Source organism: Malaclemys terrapin, chromosome 11 (assembly GCF_027887155.1).
Source record: "Malaclemys terrapin pileata isolate rMalTer1 chromosome 11, rMalTer1.hap1, whole genome shotgun sequence".
In the NCBI taxonomy this organism is placed as follows: domain Eukaryota; kingdom Metazoa; phylum Chordata; order Testudines; family Emydidae; genus Malaclemys; species Malaclemys terrapin.
The window spans coordinates 66,985,843-67,002,495 of NC_071515.1; the positions used below are offsets into that span (position 1 = coordinate 66,985,843).

General features: G+C 40.9%; 2 protein-coding genes across 3 annotated transcripts in view; one reads left to right on the forward strand and one right to left on the reverse strand.

Moving 5' to 3' along the window:
- The first annotated feature begins 9 nt into the window (after positions 1–9).
- Positions 10–10,015, forward strand: FAIM (Fas apoptotic inhibitory molecule). Of its 2 annotated transcripts, XM_054043953.1 has the most exons (6): positions 145–229; positions 2,415–2,473; positions 3,490–3,625; positions 5,087–5,315; positions 6,934–6,983; positions 8,639–10,015. In XM_054043953.1, the coding sequence occupies exons 2-6, from the start codon at positions 2,430–2,432 to the stop codon at positions 8,786–8,788; spliced, it is 609 nt and encodes a 202-aa protein (XP_053899928.1). In that variant the 5' UTR covers positions 145–229; positions 2,415–2,429; the 3' UTR covers positions 8,789–10,015. The 2 variants fall into 2 exon arrangements, with proteins under 2 accessions (XP_053899927.1, XP_053899928.1); XM_054043952.1 differs by lacking the exon at positions 2,415–2,473 and having other exon boundaries at positions 10–229.
- PARP9 (poly(ADP-ribose) polymerase family member 9) overlaps positions 8,776–16,653 on the reverse strand; it is a 28,927-nt gene continuing 21,049 nt past the window's right edge. The window contains exons 9-10 of the mRNA XM_054043947.1: positions 16,129–16,303; positions 8,776–11,930 (exon numbers count right to left, since the gene is read on the reverse strand). Coding sequence (XP_053899922.1) covers positions 11,617–11,930; positions 16,129–16,303 — 489 coding nt within the window. The 3' untranslated portion in view covers positions 8,776–11,616. The remainder of the gene's footprint in view (positions 11,931–16,128; positions 16,304–16,653) is intronic.

The window sequence follows — 16,653 nt, forward strand, 5'->3', positions numbered from 1 at the left end:
GTAGGGCAGCCAGGAGCAGCCGCGGCGCGGGGTGGGGCCGCACGCTCCCAGCTCCCCGCCCGAGGGCGCGCACAGCCCGGCGGCAGCGGCGCTGCCGGTGGATGCGCCGGGCGGTCGCTCTGATCGATGCGCTCCGCGTCGCTTCCCTGCCCCCGAGCGCCATTTTGGCCGCGGGGGCCGGAGGGAGAGAGGCGGCTGCGGGGAGTGGTGCGGAGCGAGACCCGCCCAGGTACGAGAAGCCCCGGGCGGGCTGGCGCCCTTCGTCCTCTGTCTCCGGGGCGCGGCAACCTCATCGCGCCTCTGAACCCCCGCGGTGCCTGGCCTGCGGCGCCCTCCCGCTCGGGGAAGCCTGGCCCCCGCGCTCCCCTGGCCCCCAGCCACAGGACCCGACCCCGTCCCGTTGGGCAGGCCCAGCGCCCGGGCGGCTCTAACAGCCCCTGTTCCGCGGTAAATGTCCCGAGCCACCGGGTAGCCCCGCCTGGGGAGAGCCCCTGATCCGCTTTCCTGGAGGCCCTCTGCCCCGACATCCTAATGTGATCTCGTGGGAGCGCCCCTTTCCCTCAGAAAAGCGGTTCCTGTGTATTGGCTCCCATGGAGACACAGGTCAGCAGCCAACAGGGGACGCACGGGTAGTTTGCCCTGTTAGTGATGACTCTGTTAGTATTAACATCGTGTGTGTGGCTGATCAATGCGGAGCGTCGGTGGCTGGTCAAGTCAAACTGTTAACGTCCCTGTGAGAAGCACCGCAGTGTCTAGGAAGAGTAGCCTGGTTCAATACCGTAACCACACAGAGCTCGTCTCTGGCCAGGTGCTCTGATTTAGAGGTAGGCGATGAGGCGACGGCCATTGTTTCTTTCAGTTCCAGAAGAGTAGGGTAGTACTAGTTGCCACTAACTTAATCTCGTGATATTTCACTGCCGTTAAGATCAGTATCCTGTGTTGTAATAAGCTTGGTAGCAGTGATGTTTTCTCTTCCTAAACCAACAAAATAGAATAAATAGCACTTGTATGAATCTTGCTCCTTTGGTAGAAGTTTTCTGGACTTCTAAAGATGCCATAGAGCAGAAGGGGCATATTGAGTGCTTTTTTTTTAAACCTAGTCTTTATATAAAATATAAATATATGCACAAGATGGAAATATGATTTAAATAACAAAATTAAATCTTCATTATTTGGAAAGCCTGGAATTAAAACAAACACACACAAAAAACCCTGAACTTGTAGAGATCATTCAGGGCATCCATTATTAAAGTGACTAAACAGATAAATAAGTGACAACATATCCTATGAGTATTGGGGACTAATAGATACTAAACTGCAAAAGTATGCAATAGTTTCATGTGTGATCAAATATCTTTATAGTTTTTCCAAGTGTTTGTATTAATTAGACTGTCATTGTTTCAATTAATGCTGTAATAAAGAGGTCACTAAGCCAGTCTGCCTAATTGCAGATTTCCATTTTCTCAAAATAACTCTTTTGGCCACTAAAACAGTTCCTGCAATCCATTTCTTAATGGATTACCATTTCTAGTATAACCAACTCATCCAGGACCCCAAGAACACACAAGCTTGGAGAAGGAAAAATAGTGACACAGTTTTAGAGAGAGCACTGAGTATGGTATTCCAGAACACCTGCATTTTTGACAGGTGTAGAGGATGTGTGAAAGGTTGGCATGTGGCTATTGCATCTCCAACAGTTGTGAGTTGCCAACCTAGCCTTAAATAAATGTTCTAGAGTCCAGTTGTACCTGTTTAATATCTTATTCTGGAAGAATCATATGGATGAAAAACTTGAAGTATCTTTCACATTAAGCCACATATCCTCCCAGGTTTCTGTTGTGATAGTAAGACTAAGTTCCTTTTCCCATTTCTCTTTGAGACTGACTTCTCTACAATTTCTGTGCATTTATGTATCAGTTTTGTGTAAATTCTGTTTTTTTGGTATGGATGTCCTGTGAATTTTCACTACAATTACATATTCAGCTGCCAAATCTCAAAGTAATATCTACTTGAGACACAAAATTTTGATCTGGTGTGAAACTCTTCCAAAGGAAAGGGATCTTAACCTTTTGACCTGAAGTTAGTCAAAAGGTCTTCCATCGAATAAGGGATGAGTCACTATGTACCCTTAACCTATGTGGATAAATTGAATTTATATTTGCAATGAAATATTCAGATAAGGTATTGATTTATATTCCAGTGTTGTGTCTAACAAAAGTCAGAACTGTATTACATTACATTTCATGTGTTAGGGTGTGTGAAAGCTCCCTATGTTTTTGTGAAAATATCCATGGACATTAAATGGAAAGAACTAAGAAGGGATTATTTTTTAATTAAGATGGAACTGCAGTACTCGACATTTTTTTTTGCTGCTATTCTGCTTTTCTCTTTCTTTGCTGCTAATTGGATTAAAGGCCGTTCTGGTTACTATGGCATCCCGTGAAGAGATTACTCTCTATGAAGATGAAGTAAGGTAAAAAAAAAAAAAAACCCAAAACACTCACTGCAGTATAAACTGATCTGGAAAGATGTCTGTAATTTTAAATTTAATGGTCGTTGGTGATCAGATCTATGGATGTGCAGATTATTCTCTTTAAACGAATAGTGCACCATAATATGTGCATGCACACACATATCAGATATTCCCTAAGCCAGTGGTTTTCAACCTTTTTTCATTTCAAAAAATTTCAAAGGGAAGTGTGGACCCCTTTGGAAATCTTAGACTGAGGCCTGGTCCCCACTAAGTCCCCACTTCGTACTAAGGTACGCAAATTCAGCTACGTTAATAACGTAGCTGAATTCGAAGTACCTTAGTCCGAACTTACCGCGGTCCAGACGAGGCAGGAAGTCTCCCCCAGTCGATGCCGCGTAGAAAATCACTGACCTAACTGCAGTTTTTTTTAACTTTAGTCACATTTTTTGTGTTATATTTATTAAACAAACTGTTAAGGTTGAGTTTAATAGTCTAGAAAAGATTTACAGTTTTACCACAAATGGTTATATAAATTCTCTGAAATGTAAAAACCTAAAATGATTTGTAATGGGTCACTCAATTTTTACTATATGTTAGAAGATGCCAGCAAACAAGATAATTTACTGATGAGCCTGAGGAATTAGGTAGTTTTGTAACTAGTATTCTTCTGTAGTTAGAAGTTTTAGCACTTACATGGATGTATATGTATATAGTATTTGTCAACGTAAAACTATATGTTTGCCTATTTCTGTTCTAATTTTTGAGGTCAACATAATTTCATTGTGTGCTTCTTAATTTGTTTCAATTTTAAACTTTTTTGCTATATTTGATTGTGGATGAGAAAGTAAATAAATAAATAAAAGCTAAACCAATCTTTCCTACAGCTAAGTCAGTTCTTGATCAGGATTATTTTTAATTAGTTAAAGCTTACGTAACCTGAAGTAATAAAACTTTGAACAAAATATACTGCACATTAATAGAAGAATTAGAAGTCTTTAAAATTGTTATTCCCTCAGGTCTCGCTACGGCTACCTGGAGAAGATGACAGATCTGGTGGCTGTTTGGGAGGTTGCTTTAAGTGATGGTGTTCACAAGATTGAATTTGAACATGGAACTACATCAGGAAAACGTGTTGTATATGTAGATGGAAAGGTAAAATGAACATGTGCAAAACACTCAATACTTATGTAACTGTATCTTTATGTGTGAAAAGCACTATGACTAGTTAAACACAATAATAAATAGAACACAGGCTTTTTACCCTTGTAACAAAGTTAACTGAGTAATACTTAAAAGGAAGGAATGTATTTCAGGCTGCAATATTGTACCCTGGGTTTGCAATTCTCATCTCCCAGATATTATTCCTTTGGCACAGCATGGCTGATAGCTTGCTGCCTTATTGGGAAATAGTAGTTCTACTTGCATTACACGTGAGAATCATTAGTATGGCTTCTGGCATCTAGTGTTCAGTACTAACCTTAGACTCTACCAATATCTGATGTCATTCCCTGGTAGTGCTTCTTCAGTCTCTTATTGATCTCTTCACAATATAAGAAGGGCAGGGCGCTATCCACTTTGCTGTCCTTTCTTTCTCTCTCTCTCTCTCTCTCTCCTTGTTTGTCTTGCAGCAGTGGTAATTAATAGGCAGACTGCGGGCCAAATCCGAACTGCCAGATGCTTTTGAATAGACCCTGAAATTTTTTTATTTCTTTATTATTTTCTCTGGAGTCTAGATCTTGACCAAGAAATTTGGACCTTGACAAAAAAATAGACTGCCCCTGTCTTACAGTATGAGTTTGTAGAAATACACCTCTACCCCGATAGAACGCCAAAAATCCCTACTGTGTTATAGCTGAAACCCCGTTATATCGGGGTAGGGGCGGCCGGGCTCCAGAGGTGATTTAAAGAGCTCCGGGCTCTGGCCGCTGCGGGGAGCCCAGGCCCTTTAAATCACCGGCGAGCCCCACTGCTGCAGCCCCAGGGTAGCGGCAGCAGGGCTCCAGCGGTGATTTAAAGGGCCTGAACCCTTTAAAGCGCTGCCCGAGCCCCGCTGCCGCAGCCCCGGGGTAGCGGCGGCAGGGCTCCGGCAGTGATTTAAAGAGGTCCGGGCTCCGGCCGCTGCGGGGAGCCTGGGCCCTTTAAATTGCCAGCAAGCCTCGCTGCCGCAGCCCCAGGGTAGCCGCGGTAGGGCTCCAGCAGTGATTTAAAGGGCCCGGGGCTCCCCGCAGCAGCCAGAGCCCCGGACCCTTTAAAGCGCTGCCGGAGCCCCGCTGCTACCGCGCTATACGCGAACCCGTGTTATAGCGGGTCGTGTTATAGCGGGGTGAGGTGTACTAATAGGGATTGATGTCTGATACCTGCCATGCACTCTCACATGCTACAGCTCAGATCCTACACAGAAATGCGCACAAATGCATCCTTGTGTTTACAGAGAACCCCACTGACGTTAATGAGACTGCATATCTCACTACAGGTCCTGGATCTGATACCGTGACAATAGTTTGCACCAGTTCCTCCATCTGCTACTTGGCTTGATATTTTCTGTAACGAGACAAAAATATTTGACTTTTTATTAACACCCATTTTCCTCTTTTTAATTATTTTATTCTTCAGGAAGAAATAAGAAAAGAGTGGATGTTTAAACTAGTGGGTAAAGAAACATTTACAGTTGGAACAGCCAAAACAAAGGCTACCATTAACATTGATGCAGTCAGTGGTTTTGCATATGAGTATACCTTGGAGATCAATGGGAAAAGCCTCAAGAAGTACATGGAGAACCGGTCAAAAACAACAAATACCTGGGTATTAAGCTTGGATGGTGTGGATTGTAGAGTTGTGTTAGGTGAGTTAATATTGAGTCAGTTCTCATCACTGTGCTTTTTATATAATCTTGTATGCCTTTTTTAGGACTTAGGAACTCTTGGTTCAAGTCCCTGCTTTACCACAAATTTCCTATGTGACCTCTGTCAAGTCACTTGGGGAAAATTTTCAGAAGTATTTAGAACCTACTTTTGCATATGCGTCTTTATCTCCCAATGGGGAATAACTCTTAACTGAAGGTAGTAACCATGTTACCCTAAGGCTTGGCCTACACTAAACCCCCAAATCGAACTAAGGTACGCAACTTCAGCTACGTGAATAACGTAGCTGAAGTCGACGTACCTTAGTTCGAACTTACCGCCGTCCAGACCCGGCAGGCAGGCTCCCCCGTCGACTCCGCGTACTCCTCGCGGCGAGCAGGATTACTGGAGTCGACGGGGAGCACTTCTGAGTTCGATTTATCGCGTCCAGACAAGACGCGATAAATCGAACCCAGAAGTTCGATTGCCTGCCGCCGAACCAGCGCGGTAAGTATAGACAAGCCCTAAGTTTGTCTTGTTTAATGTGACCATTTAAACAGCTAGCCTAATTCTAAAATGTCTCTTTTGATAAGCATTACCTCTTCCTATAGTTGAATTGTGTCTTTGAGCTTATTTTAATTAATACAGGAAATTTTTTGGATCAAAGATGTTTATTTATATTTGCATTTTAGCTTGATATTTACATAAATAAATAACCCTTCCCCCCAAATTTTAGTACCAGGTAGAGGGCTCACATTAGGGACTTGATCCTTATACTCATTGAAATCAGTGGCAAAACTCTCAATTCATTAATGATGCAGGGTCAGGACTAGGAGAGGAGAGGCCTGGAGACATGTTTTCTTCTAGAGGCTCAAGGATAGAATGACTGATAGTACCAAAAGCTGTACTAAGATCAAGTAGTATGAAAAGAGAGGGGGATCCAAGAGTAGAAGCCAAATCCTGCTCTTTTGATTGACTTAAATGGCATGAGAAAGGCAAGCAGGATTTGGTCCTACAATACTAACCACTCCCAGACAAAGGCAGTTTCAGAAATGTGAAATTTAGAGTGAACGTACTCCAGGTTATGTTGGGTAATGTAATCAAAACAGTGCTTTACAACAAACAAAAATTAATAATTGTTTAATGCCAGCCTATTTTCTTCTAATAAGGAAGGTGCATGACTTTTCGAAAAGATTTAAGAATGTGAAAAGTTTGAAGGGTAATTAACAAGCTGTGTTTGAGCTAGAGGGACATCCCACAAAAAAAAGTTAGGTAAAAGTCAGAATTTTAAATCATGGTAACTTATTTACTATTCAGTAACTCAAAAATCATTTGTTTTTATTTTTTTCAAACTTTGCAGAAACAAAATTTTTGGGTTTCAGAAAATCCTGACATTGATTAAACCATTTTTTGAGGCAAAAATGGGGCTCTCTAATAGAAGCTGGTTGCAACCCTATGAGAGAGCCTCTCCTTTTGAAGACAAATTCAGGATATTACTGTTTATCTGGAACACATTTATCGAGTTATAGCTAAAATTTCATGGCAAACATTTGGAATGTCTATCTCTTTTTGGTCCATAAAGAGGCATGCAACTTTTGTTCTGTTTTCTCATTTTTACAGAGAAGGACACTATGGATGTCTGGTGCAATGGTAAAAAAATGGAAACAGCGGTATGTGATCATTTACAAAGGCTTTTGTTTAAGATACTTATTCTGATTTAACAACTGAAATAAAACATACCACAGTTAGAACACTAATATTGACATTATGTATCAATGAAATAATTCAGATACTGTGGGGAAATAGCTGTGGGCCTTTTAAGTAAAGTATTTTGTGGAGGAGGAATAGGGAGCCGACTGAATTGCCTGTGGATTATAGAGCCAGCCACTTCAAATCTACCCAGGTCACTAGTAACTGAATGTTAAACATTTAAGGCCTGATGTTCAGAGTGGCATAAAAATAGATTACTTTTCATGCCTTTAAGTGGTCCCTCCAGTTTAGTGTTTAGGCATCTTGACAGACCAGTGTAGGGAAGTTTGCCATGTTGTACCTATTCCTGTGGATAAGAAGAAATCCTCAGTCTGTCATTTTGGTAATCTTACTCTTACTGAAAATTAGAGTAAAAAGGAAAAAAATACATATTCTGCAGCTTTCCCTATGCAGAGGACTACAAAACCTATTTCCTCACCAGACATTTGATCCTGCATCTGTTACTGTCATGAGTAGTCCTATTGTATTCAATTAGAAAGGGTAGGGAAATGAGGTCTTAATTTTGCTATACTTTGAAACTATTTTTCACCACGTTCCCAAGCATTCTTCTTCCACAAACTGCTAAGAGTACAACCTTCTGCCTCCCTTGGAGCACAAATTCTGATTTACTACTCCAAGAATTCTCAATCTTTTCCATACTGTCATTCCCCATTATAACAGAAAAAAGGTTTGGGATCTCCCATCTAACTAGCCACAAAGGAAGGGGGAGAGAGTGGTTGAGTCCCTCTGAAACCTGTTTGCAACCCCCAGATTGAGAACCCATGCACTATTCCTAGCGCATGGTTTCTTAACCTATTAACTCCTGCAGGTATTGTGCCTGCATGATTGCCTGCCAAACTGTGGTTATATGTTAGGACAGCATTCTGGTCTCTCTTTGTATCAGAAGATAGACTTAAGCTCAATTTGGCCAAGATGGCATAATCCAAAACAGGAGGTGTAACACCTGGAATTCTTTAAGCATCTGCAGTACAAACATACTCCAGAGTTGTTATTGTTAATTCAGGGCAACACGAAGCCCTTTGAACAACTTAAGTTCCATTTAAACCGTATAGACCCCGTAAGCCTTGTGTTTAAAGATCTTATTCAAGTCCTTTGAATTAATTTATGGCCAAATTCAGCTATGGTGGAAACCAGTACAAGTCAATTGACTTCAAGTAGAATTACAACAGAACCCAATTTGGCCTGTTTTAATTAACTTTATCAGTCACAATGCTAGCTGAAATTTTTCAAATGTCACAAAACCCAGTATTTTACAAAACTTCTTTGTCTTTTTTTGACTAGGAAACAGCCTGATTGTAACATACATAAATCAAAACTGCTGCATAATCAAATGCGGTGACCAAACAAGGCATAATTAGGGAATTTTCAGCTTTACATTTTCCACCTTGTCCCATATTTTTCAGCCACCAAATACCTATCAGGTCTCTTCTAATTACTGGAGCTGCAGGTGCACCGCACCTCTGAAAATCAGATAATAGATGCCTTAAGAACACTGCAGTATTTTGTTAGTCAACCATATTGTTCCTTTTCATGATATTTTGTCTCCCCACCATAGGGTGAATTTGTAGAAGATGGAACAGAAACTCACTTCAGTGTTGGTGATCATGACTGTTGCATTAAGGCTGTCAGTAGTGGAAAGCGAAGGGAAGGAATCATTCATACTCTTATAGTAGATGACAGAGAAATCCCAGAGGTTTTGGAGTAGCCTGGAGTTAATCTGTTATAGAAATAAAGATCAGGGATTTTCAATTACTGTGGTAATTAATGATGTTAATATGTACTTCCAGGTACATTTAGTTTGTGCTTTTTATTTTCCGGTTACTGTATATGAAATTATTATAATCTTTTTGAGGACCAGATGAAAATATCCAATTATGTACAGCCTCAGTTATTACCAGTTCTTTTGTAAACTATATAAATATATAACACTAAGTATAAGGAGGGGAAGGTGGACTTAAAGATTTCCTTGTAAGCAATTCCTACTTGTTACAATAATAAAATGCAAAATAAATAAGCAGTGCAATATTGAATTTTGAGAAGTTTAACAACTGGATGTGGTTTTCTTTTCATGTTCTGCATTCAACTGCTCTGCACAAGTTTTACAATAGTACACCCAAGCGCTGAGCTGTTTTTTATTGATAAATGTTTCTTGTAACATGCTAATGTCACTTTAAAATTCCTATGGTTGTAGTTAAGGCAATAAATAGCTATGTAATTGCTAAAGTTAATAAAACAAAATATTGAAAATTTAGATATTCCATATTTACAGCAACTATACTAATATATACAACTCTTAAGACTAAGGGGGGAGAGAAATGTACCGTACAAAAAAGGGAATGGACAGAATGGACAATCTCACTAGTTTGTCTAACAGCTGTACATTAAAACTGTTGTAATGATTAAATAGCTTCTGCATTCAAAGTAACTATTCACTTTTAAAAATTCACTGTGGTGCCAAGACACTTTTTAAATGAAATATTTTGATGAAAACTGACAGTAATATGAAAGCTCCTACCAATCCAGCATTTAGCTAAACGAAACTTAAACCTACATTGCTGTGTGAACAGGGGAATACATGAAAAATCAATGGAAATTAAATGGGGGATCTGTTGGCCAAGTGGAAAAACTAAATTAGGAGTGGAATGTTTGTGTTTTCAAGCTTATAGGATGGTATTAAACTGTTAATTTTAACAAAATATAAAGAAAAATTATTTGAAAGTGCGCCTAGAGTACATTAAAGATGTGCTAACTCACATAGTATGTACTGAAGTCCTTTTGTGAGACACAATAGCTTTATAAAGCATTGACATCTTGTGCTTTAGGTTTCAGACTAGTGTGTCTAATGCATTACTATAGTTATTGGGATGCCTTTTGTTCCACATCCTGTTTTGTTGTATTAAACTGTAACAAAAATAAAAATCCTTTGTCTGTAGGTACTTGTTTCTTTTCAGTCCAGAAGCAGACTTTATATTGGACGATAATCCCTTTGACTGTTGCTGAACTATGACAGCATCACAAGCTGTTTTAAAAAGTTGATTTTTTTGATCAGCAGGTATATAAACCAGTTTTTAATTAAAACTTCCTAGTAAAGATAAATGTAGTTCTTGGTGGTTATAACTGGTCAGGTAATAGAGATTGGACCAAGTTCTACTCTTACTTTTATCAGTGCATGGACATTAAGGGGTTGCCCAGGTGTAACTAATAACAGAATCTGAGGACGTTATAAATGTTGCAGACTACAGAGTCTTTGTTTTAAAGAAAAACATGAATGCAAACCAGTGCTTGAGATTTGACTTACCTAGCAGTCTTTTCCTTTGGGCCCTCAGTTCAAGTCCCATTCCGGCAACTGGTCTTACACCCAGGGCTTGTACTTCTAGCTCCATTAAAATGACCTGGAGGGGTTTGAGCCTTTACTAAGAAACAGTTTTGGAAGTATCTGAGGATATGGCAAGCTGATTTTTTTTTTAATAATACAGTTCACAGCCTTTTCCATACCATGACTGCAAATTACAATGAAAAAGTTTCAGGCCACAGGCCCCTCCCAGCTAGCCATAAAGTAAGATCATAATCCCCCTGAAACCTGTATGTGGCCCTCTGATGATTTCTGAACCTGCGACTAGCACTCGTGCTTTATTTTCATAAAATCTTTCATAAAAGGCCATGTTGAATACATCATGATAGCTAACTGAAGTCTGACTATTGTCAAAGTCAGGAGCCTTAATGTCCTGTTAAGAGGAGGAGAAAAATCAGAACACATCAACAGGTTGATTTATTTTTGGTCATGCAATTTTTTTATTTATCTTAAACATGTTACCTACAGTGGTTGGCATCTCATACAGCTAATAAAAATGATAGCAACACGATTATCGCTACTGACACCGCAAATAAATTCACGTTTTATAAGCATGTAAACTTATTTATAAAATAACACTTCAAAAGATGACACAGCTGGTGTTGAAACACATGGTAGATGGTTAGCTAAATATGTGAAAGCAGAATTAAAAATAAAACGAACAGCCTAAATACATGTTTTAATCGCAGTGGATTACTTTGGACTAGATGGTTTTTGCTAATGTGTGATTTTTAAGTTTATAAAATATTGTTTCAGGCTTTTATAAAACAGACATTTCTGTGACTAAATATATATTTACTCGTCTCTGGTGCTTTAGTAAAATAAAATGCATAGTGTACATACTGTGGCTGTTTATAGAAAAATAAAACTTCTGCATATTTTTGAAGCTATATATTTTCACCACCCCAGGAATGGTGAACTGAATTCTGTATCTCGTACCTTTCAGATATAAAATTATATATAGTTTTAACTTCCTTAGGTTATCATACTGATTAAGCTCTTGTATATACCAACAGGGATGTGTCAAGATTGTTAGGTAAGGCACCATCACCACACTACTGCAGTAGTGTCAGATATGCTACTATTTGGGTTTTAACAGGATGCTGTCTGTACTCTTTGTTCTGGGGAACACTTAAGTCCCATGGTTCTGATGAACTCTCATCTACTGGGCCCCTGGTTGCCTAGTAAGGCACTGACCCCTCAGCCCAAATCTGGGAACATGTCAATATATAGTGTGGAACGGCCTGATTACTGTTAAAAATGACAAAGGTTTCAGGCTTGTGAACATCATCTACTACACTGTCATATACAGTCATGCCATCTGCATCAACTGCTGGTGGCACAATATAAGACTGTTTGCCCTCAGTGTATAAGCCTGTTACTACCTCAGCCTCAAATACACAAATTAGATGGTCCATTTCACACTTTTCCTTGGTATCCTCCATTAGGTTTCTGGGGTTCCTGATAAAGTAGATGCCAGCTCCATATTTTTGTTCTGGAAATAAAAAAAACAAAAAATGAAAATGGTAGACTCCAAAGAATGAGTTTTATTAGGGTTTGCAGTGTTGTAGCCATGTCGCTCTCCAAGATGTTTGAGACAAGGTGGGTGAGGCAATCTCTTTCATTGGACCAACTTCTGTTTGTGAAAGAGACAAGCTTTGGAGCCACACATAGCTCTTCTTCAGCTTGTCTCTTTCACCACCCAGACCTTAAGAAGAGCTCTGTGGGTTCAAAGCTTGTCTCTTTTGCCAACAGAAGTTGGTCCAATAAAAGATACTACTACCACCTTTGTCTCTCTCTTAATAGGGTGACATTTTTTCTCATGGCTCCAGCCCTAAAGATTAGAGATGCCTCTTGATTCTGGATTGCATTTCCTATTACCTTTCACAATGTTCCTTCTATGCTGGTAAAAAAAATTGAAGAAAAATGTCTGCTGATACTTTTCTCTGTTCTAAATGCTGATGTCCATATTCTGCCCTCAGATACCTGCATACAATTCCCACTGACTTCAGGGGGAAAAAAGGGTTACTAAACTGTTCCATAACTGTTCTTCTAGTTGTGATGCACTTGTCCATTCCATTCTTGGAGTGTGCATATCCTGTGCACTGTTGTCAGAAACTTTTCCCCTCCGTAGTACCCGTTAGAGCAGCTTGAGCTCCATCTGCCACTACATATCCTTGTGACCAGTCATAAACAGCAGAGCCACCCCAACCCCTCTCGGTTTCTTCGTGCCAGAAACTCCGATGCAGAAGGGTAGGAGGGTGAGTCATGGAATTGACATGTGCAACACTTCTCTAACAACAACAGTTATGGAACAGGTTAGGAACTCTTTTCTTCAAGTGATTGCACATGTGCATTCCACCTGGGGTATGTCTACACTGAAATAAAACACCTACTGCTGGCACACATAGGCTGCCTCTGGCTCGCAGGGCTCAGGCTGCGGAACTATAAAATTGCAGTGTAGACGTATGGGCTTGGCTTGGAGCCGGGTTCTGGGACCCTCAAGATATGCTGGAATGAAGTGTGTGTCAGCAAGACTCCAGATTGAGAATCATTTCCACTTCCCCAAGTAAACAGAGCTAGTAGATGGCTTCTTACTATTTAAGAGCACATCCTGAACCTCTTTTGAACAAGACTCTTCCCAACGATCTATCCATGAAACATCTAGGCTGTTAAATGAAGTGCCTGCAAGTTTGGGTGGAGTACGTGACCATGGTCTCGAGAAATCACCAATAGAAGCAGTATCAGAGCTTTTATCAAAAGGGAGAGGAGTGTGGAGAACCAGTGCTCCCGAGGCCAACCTGGGATTACAAATATGAGTGGAGCATGTTCCTGTCTGATTTTTAGCAGAACTCTGTGAAGAAGTGGGATTGGTGGGAACGCATACTGGAGTTTGCCTGGCCAGGAAACTGTCCATTAGGGAACTCTGTCTGTGACCTTGAAGGAAGCAAAAGTGCTGGCACTTCCTGTTGGTTCTTGTTGCAAACAGGTCTACCTGGGGAGTCCCCTACAGCTGGAAAACGCACCTGGCTACATTCGGACATAGAGACCATCTGGGATGATGCAAACAATCTGCTTAGGTTGCATTCAAGCTCATTCTGCACCCTTGGAAGGTGAGGTTGGTCAAATTGGCAATACAAAAATCCCAGAGTTGAACTGCCTTGTAGCAGAGCTGGAATGAGCGGGCCCCTCCCTGCCTGTTGAGGCAGGACATTACCATTGTGCTGTCTGTTAGATTATGTGCAGGCTTTTTACCTTGGATATGGAGTAACAAACCCTGACCTGACATTTGCGTGTAGAGACAAGTCCCTTGTGGACCATAATCCCTGCATCTGAAGGAAACCTAGATGAGCCCCCAACCCAGAGCAGACACATCTGTCCTAACATCAGCAAAGGTTGAGGCAGAATAAAGGAACATCTACGCATATGTTTACAGGATTTGTCCACCAGTCCAGAGAAGCGAAAATCTGAAAGAGTAACCTCACCACAAGCCTTAGAGGGTGACAGCTCAGAGATAATATAGAGGCCAGCCAAGTCTGTAGTTCCCTGAGGCACAATCTGGCATGTTGGACTGCATATGTGCAAGAGGCTGCCTGCCCCAGAAGCCTCATGCAATTCCATGCTGTCATAGTTGGGTGAGCCTTGACATCTAAAACAACTGATTAAGTTGTCTGCAATCTTGACCATGGAAGGAAAGTTCTGGCTTAAGTCGAGTCCAGGAGTGCCCCTATGAATTCTAACCTCTGAAATGGGGAAGAGGATAGACGTCTCCATGTTGATTGACAGTCCCGGAGCTTTGAAAGTTGACTGGATAAGAGATGCTGGATAGTACCTGAACTCTGGACTGGCCTCTCACCAGTCAATCATCCAGGTAGGATACACTTGCACACCCAATATCCTCAGAAACAAAGCTACCACTGCCTTGCATTTTGTAAAAACTCTGAAAGCTGCAGACAGGCCAAATGGTAGCGCTGAATTGGAAGTGAGAATGGCTCACCAGGTACCTTAAATACTTCCTGGGGCCCTGGATAGATCGCCATATGGAAGTATGCCTCCTTTAAATCAAAGGCAGCATACCAGTCTCTGGGTGCCAGGGAGGGGATAATGGAAGCAAGCAAGACCATAGAAAGCTTTTATCTTTTTCTGTTGAGTTTATGCAGGCTTAAAATTGGTCTAGACCTCCCTTTACTTTCAGGATAAGGAAATAGAGGGAATAAAACCTCTCTATGATACTGAGGAACTTCTTCTATGGCTCCCAACCAAAGCAGAGATTGCACCTCCTAGAGAAGGAGCTCCTCATGAGAGTAGTCCCTGAAGAAGGATATAGGGAAGGATTGGAAGGAGGGGTAGAAATAAACTGAAGGGTATATCCCACTTCCACAGAGCTTAAGACCCATTGGTCTGAAATGATTGAGGACCAAGCACCCAGGAAGTGGGACCGATCGTTTGCAAACACAGGGAAAGGAGAGGCTGGAATTTTGGAGACCGGTATGGTGTCCTCCATCAACCCATCAAAACATTTGTTTAGTGCCCCCAGGGTGCCTAGATGAACTAGGAGCCATTGCAGTAGAAAGTAGGAAGAAAGTAAAAGAAACACCACCATCACCAAAGTCCTGCACTGTGCTCTGTGACAAATCCACCTTCTACATCACTTGACTGAAAGGCACTGTCTGTCTATTTAGACTGTAAACTCCTTAGTCCAGAGACTACATCATCATCTACAGTACATTTTGTAAAGCACCAAGCTTATTGGAGAAGCTTCTTAAATGATATTCCAAGAACACGGGATGTATCCTTGAATGTATGTAAAATTGCTTAATATCAAATTTGTTCAGTTTTCAAGTGAAAAGATGCTGGACCTTGACTCTGTTAAGCAGTCTTCTACCACTGTAACACCATCAACTTCAGTGGATTTACACTACTGTAAAACCAATATAATGGAACAGAGAATCAGATATGGCTTTTTTCCCCCCAATTGTTAGTGCCACACTCAAGCTGGGACCTGAAAGTAAAGCTGGGTTCTTTCTAACTCCTACATCATCATCAGTAATAAAGATTCTGCAGTTAGATCTGTGATAACAATTCTATTGATGATGCACAAACCAGAATGGAAGCCAGCTCATTCTCCCAGAGCTGCATGGGCTCTGCTGTACGAACAGGAGTGAAAAGTGTAAAGTAAAATCTTATTGTTCTGAAGGTAAGTGGATATGACTAAACACATATAAAAAATAGATCTCTTGTATAAGAAGATGCCATTTTTCTGACCTAAGCTGAACTTTACTAATCAACTACTGTTTGTTTTGCTTAAAGAAGCAAAATATTCCTATCACCAAGTGCACACTCCAAGTGAAAACACTAAACATTCAAATATCCAGTTCAGTGGTTCTCAACCTATTTACCATTGTGGACTGCATATGCAGCTCTCTTTGTGTTATGTGCTCCACATCCATACAATATACATACTACCTGTATGGCCCTGAGGATGTCACATGGGCCGCAGCTGTGTACTGATTGGGCCGCAAGTGGCCCGTGGGTTGAGAACCGCTGGTCTAGTCCTTACTGTTCTGTATGATGCAATATTAGCCAACTGACACATAGGTAGAATGGCTACATTATTGTTTGGAACAGAATTATATAAACACTATTAATGGCATGTTTCAACAGCACTGTAAAAAAGGAAAGCAGTAAACTACCTGGTGGAGGGGAGTATGTTCTCTGAAATCCAGCTCTGCATACCAAGCTACAGAACTGAGCAGGAACACGCTGGTACAATCTATGGCATATCTGCTTTCCAATAGTTTTTCCTTCTACACATTTTTTAATCCGTTGGAAGGCAGCTGATAAAACAGGATTATGTATTTTTTCTATCTGTAATATAAACAACAATACTGTAGTATAAACAGACAGATATAGATCCATACCATTGAAAGCACACGCTGTCACTCATATAATTTACGGTCTTCAATCTAACAAGCATTTTTTTTTTCAGTTTGAGCTAATCAGTAGTACAGCGTGCATAGATCTAAAGTGTGTAATTGCTCAGGAGAAAAAGTACCATGACCCCAGTGCTTCTCATTGAAGTCAATAGGAGCACCATTGTGCCCTGTTCCAGTGATTTCTAATGGGCGAGTTGTGTGGTACAGATGTAAGTAATAACCATAAATGTTAATGAAAGTTGCGTATGTGGTTAGGACTTGATCCAGCCATGGGCTGAGAGA

Coding starts and splice junctions, on each gene's coding strand:
- FAIM (XM_054043952.1), top strand. CDS start 102: ATGCGCCGGGCGGTCGCTCTGATCGATGCGCTCCGCGTCGCTTCCCTG. Junction 5,316..6,933: donor GGATTGTAGAGTTGTGTTAG/GTGAGTTAATAT, acceptor TCATTTTTACAG/AGAAGGACACTATGGATGTC. Junction 6,984..8,638: donor GTAAAAAAATGGAAACAGCG/GTATGTGATCAT, acceptor TCCCCACCATAG/GGTGAATTTGTAGAAGATGG.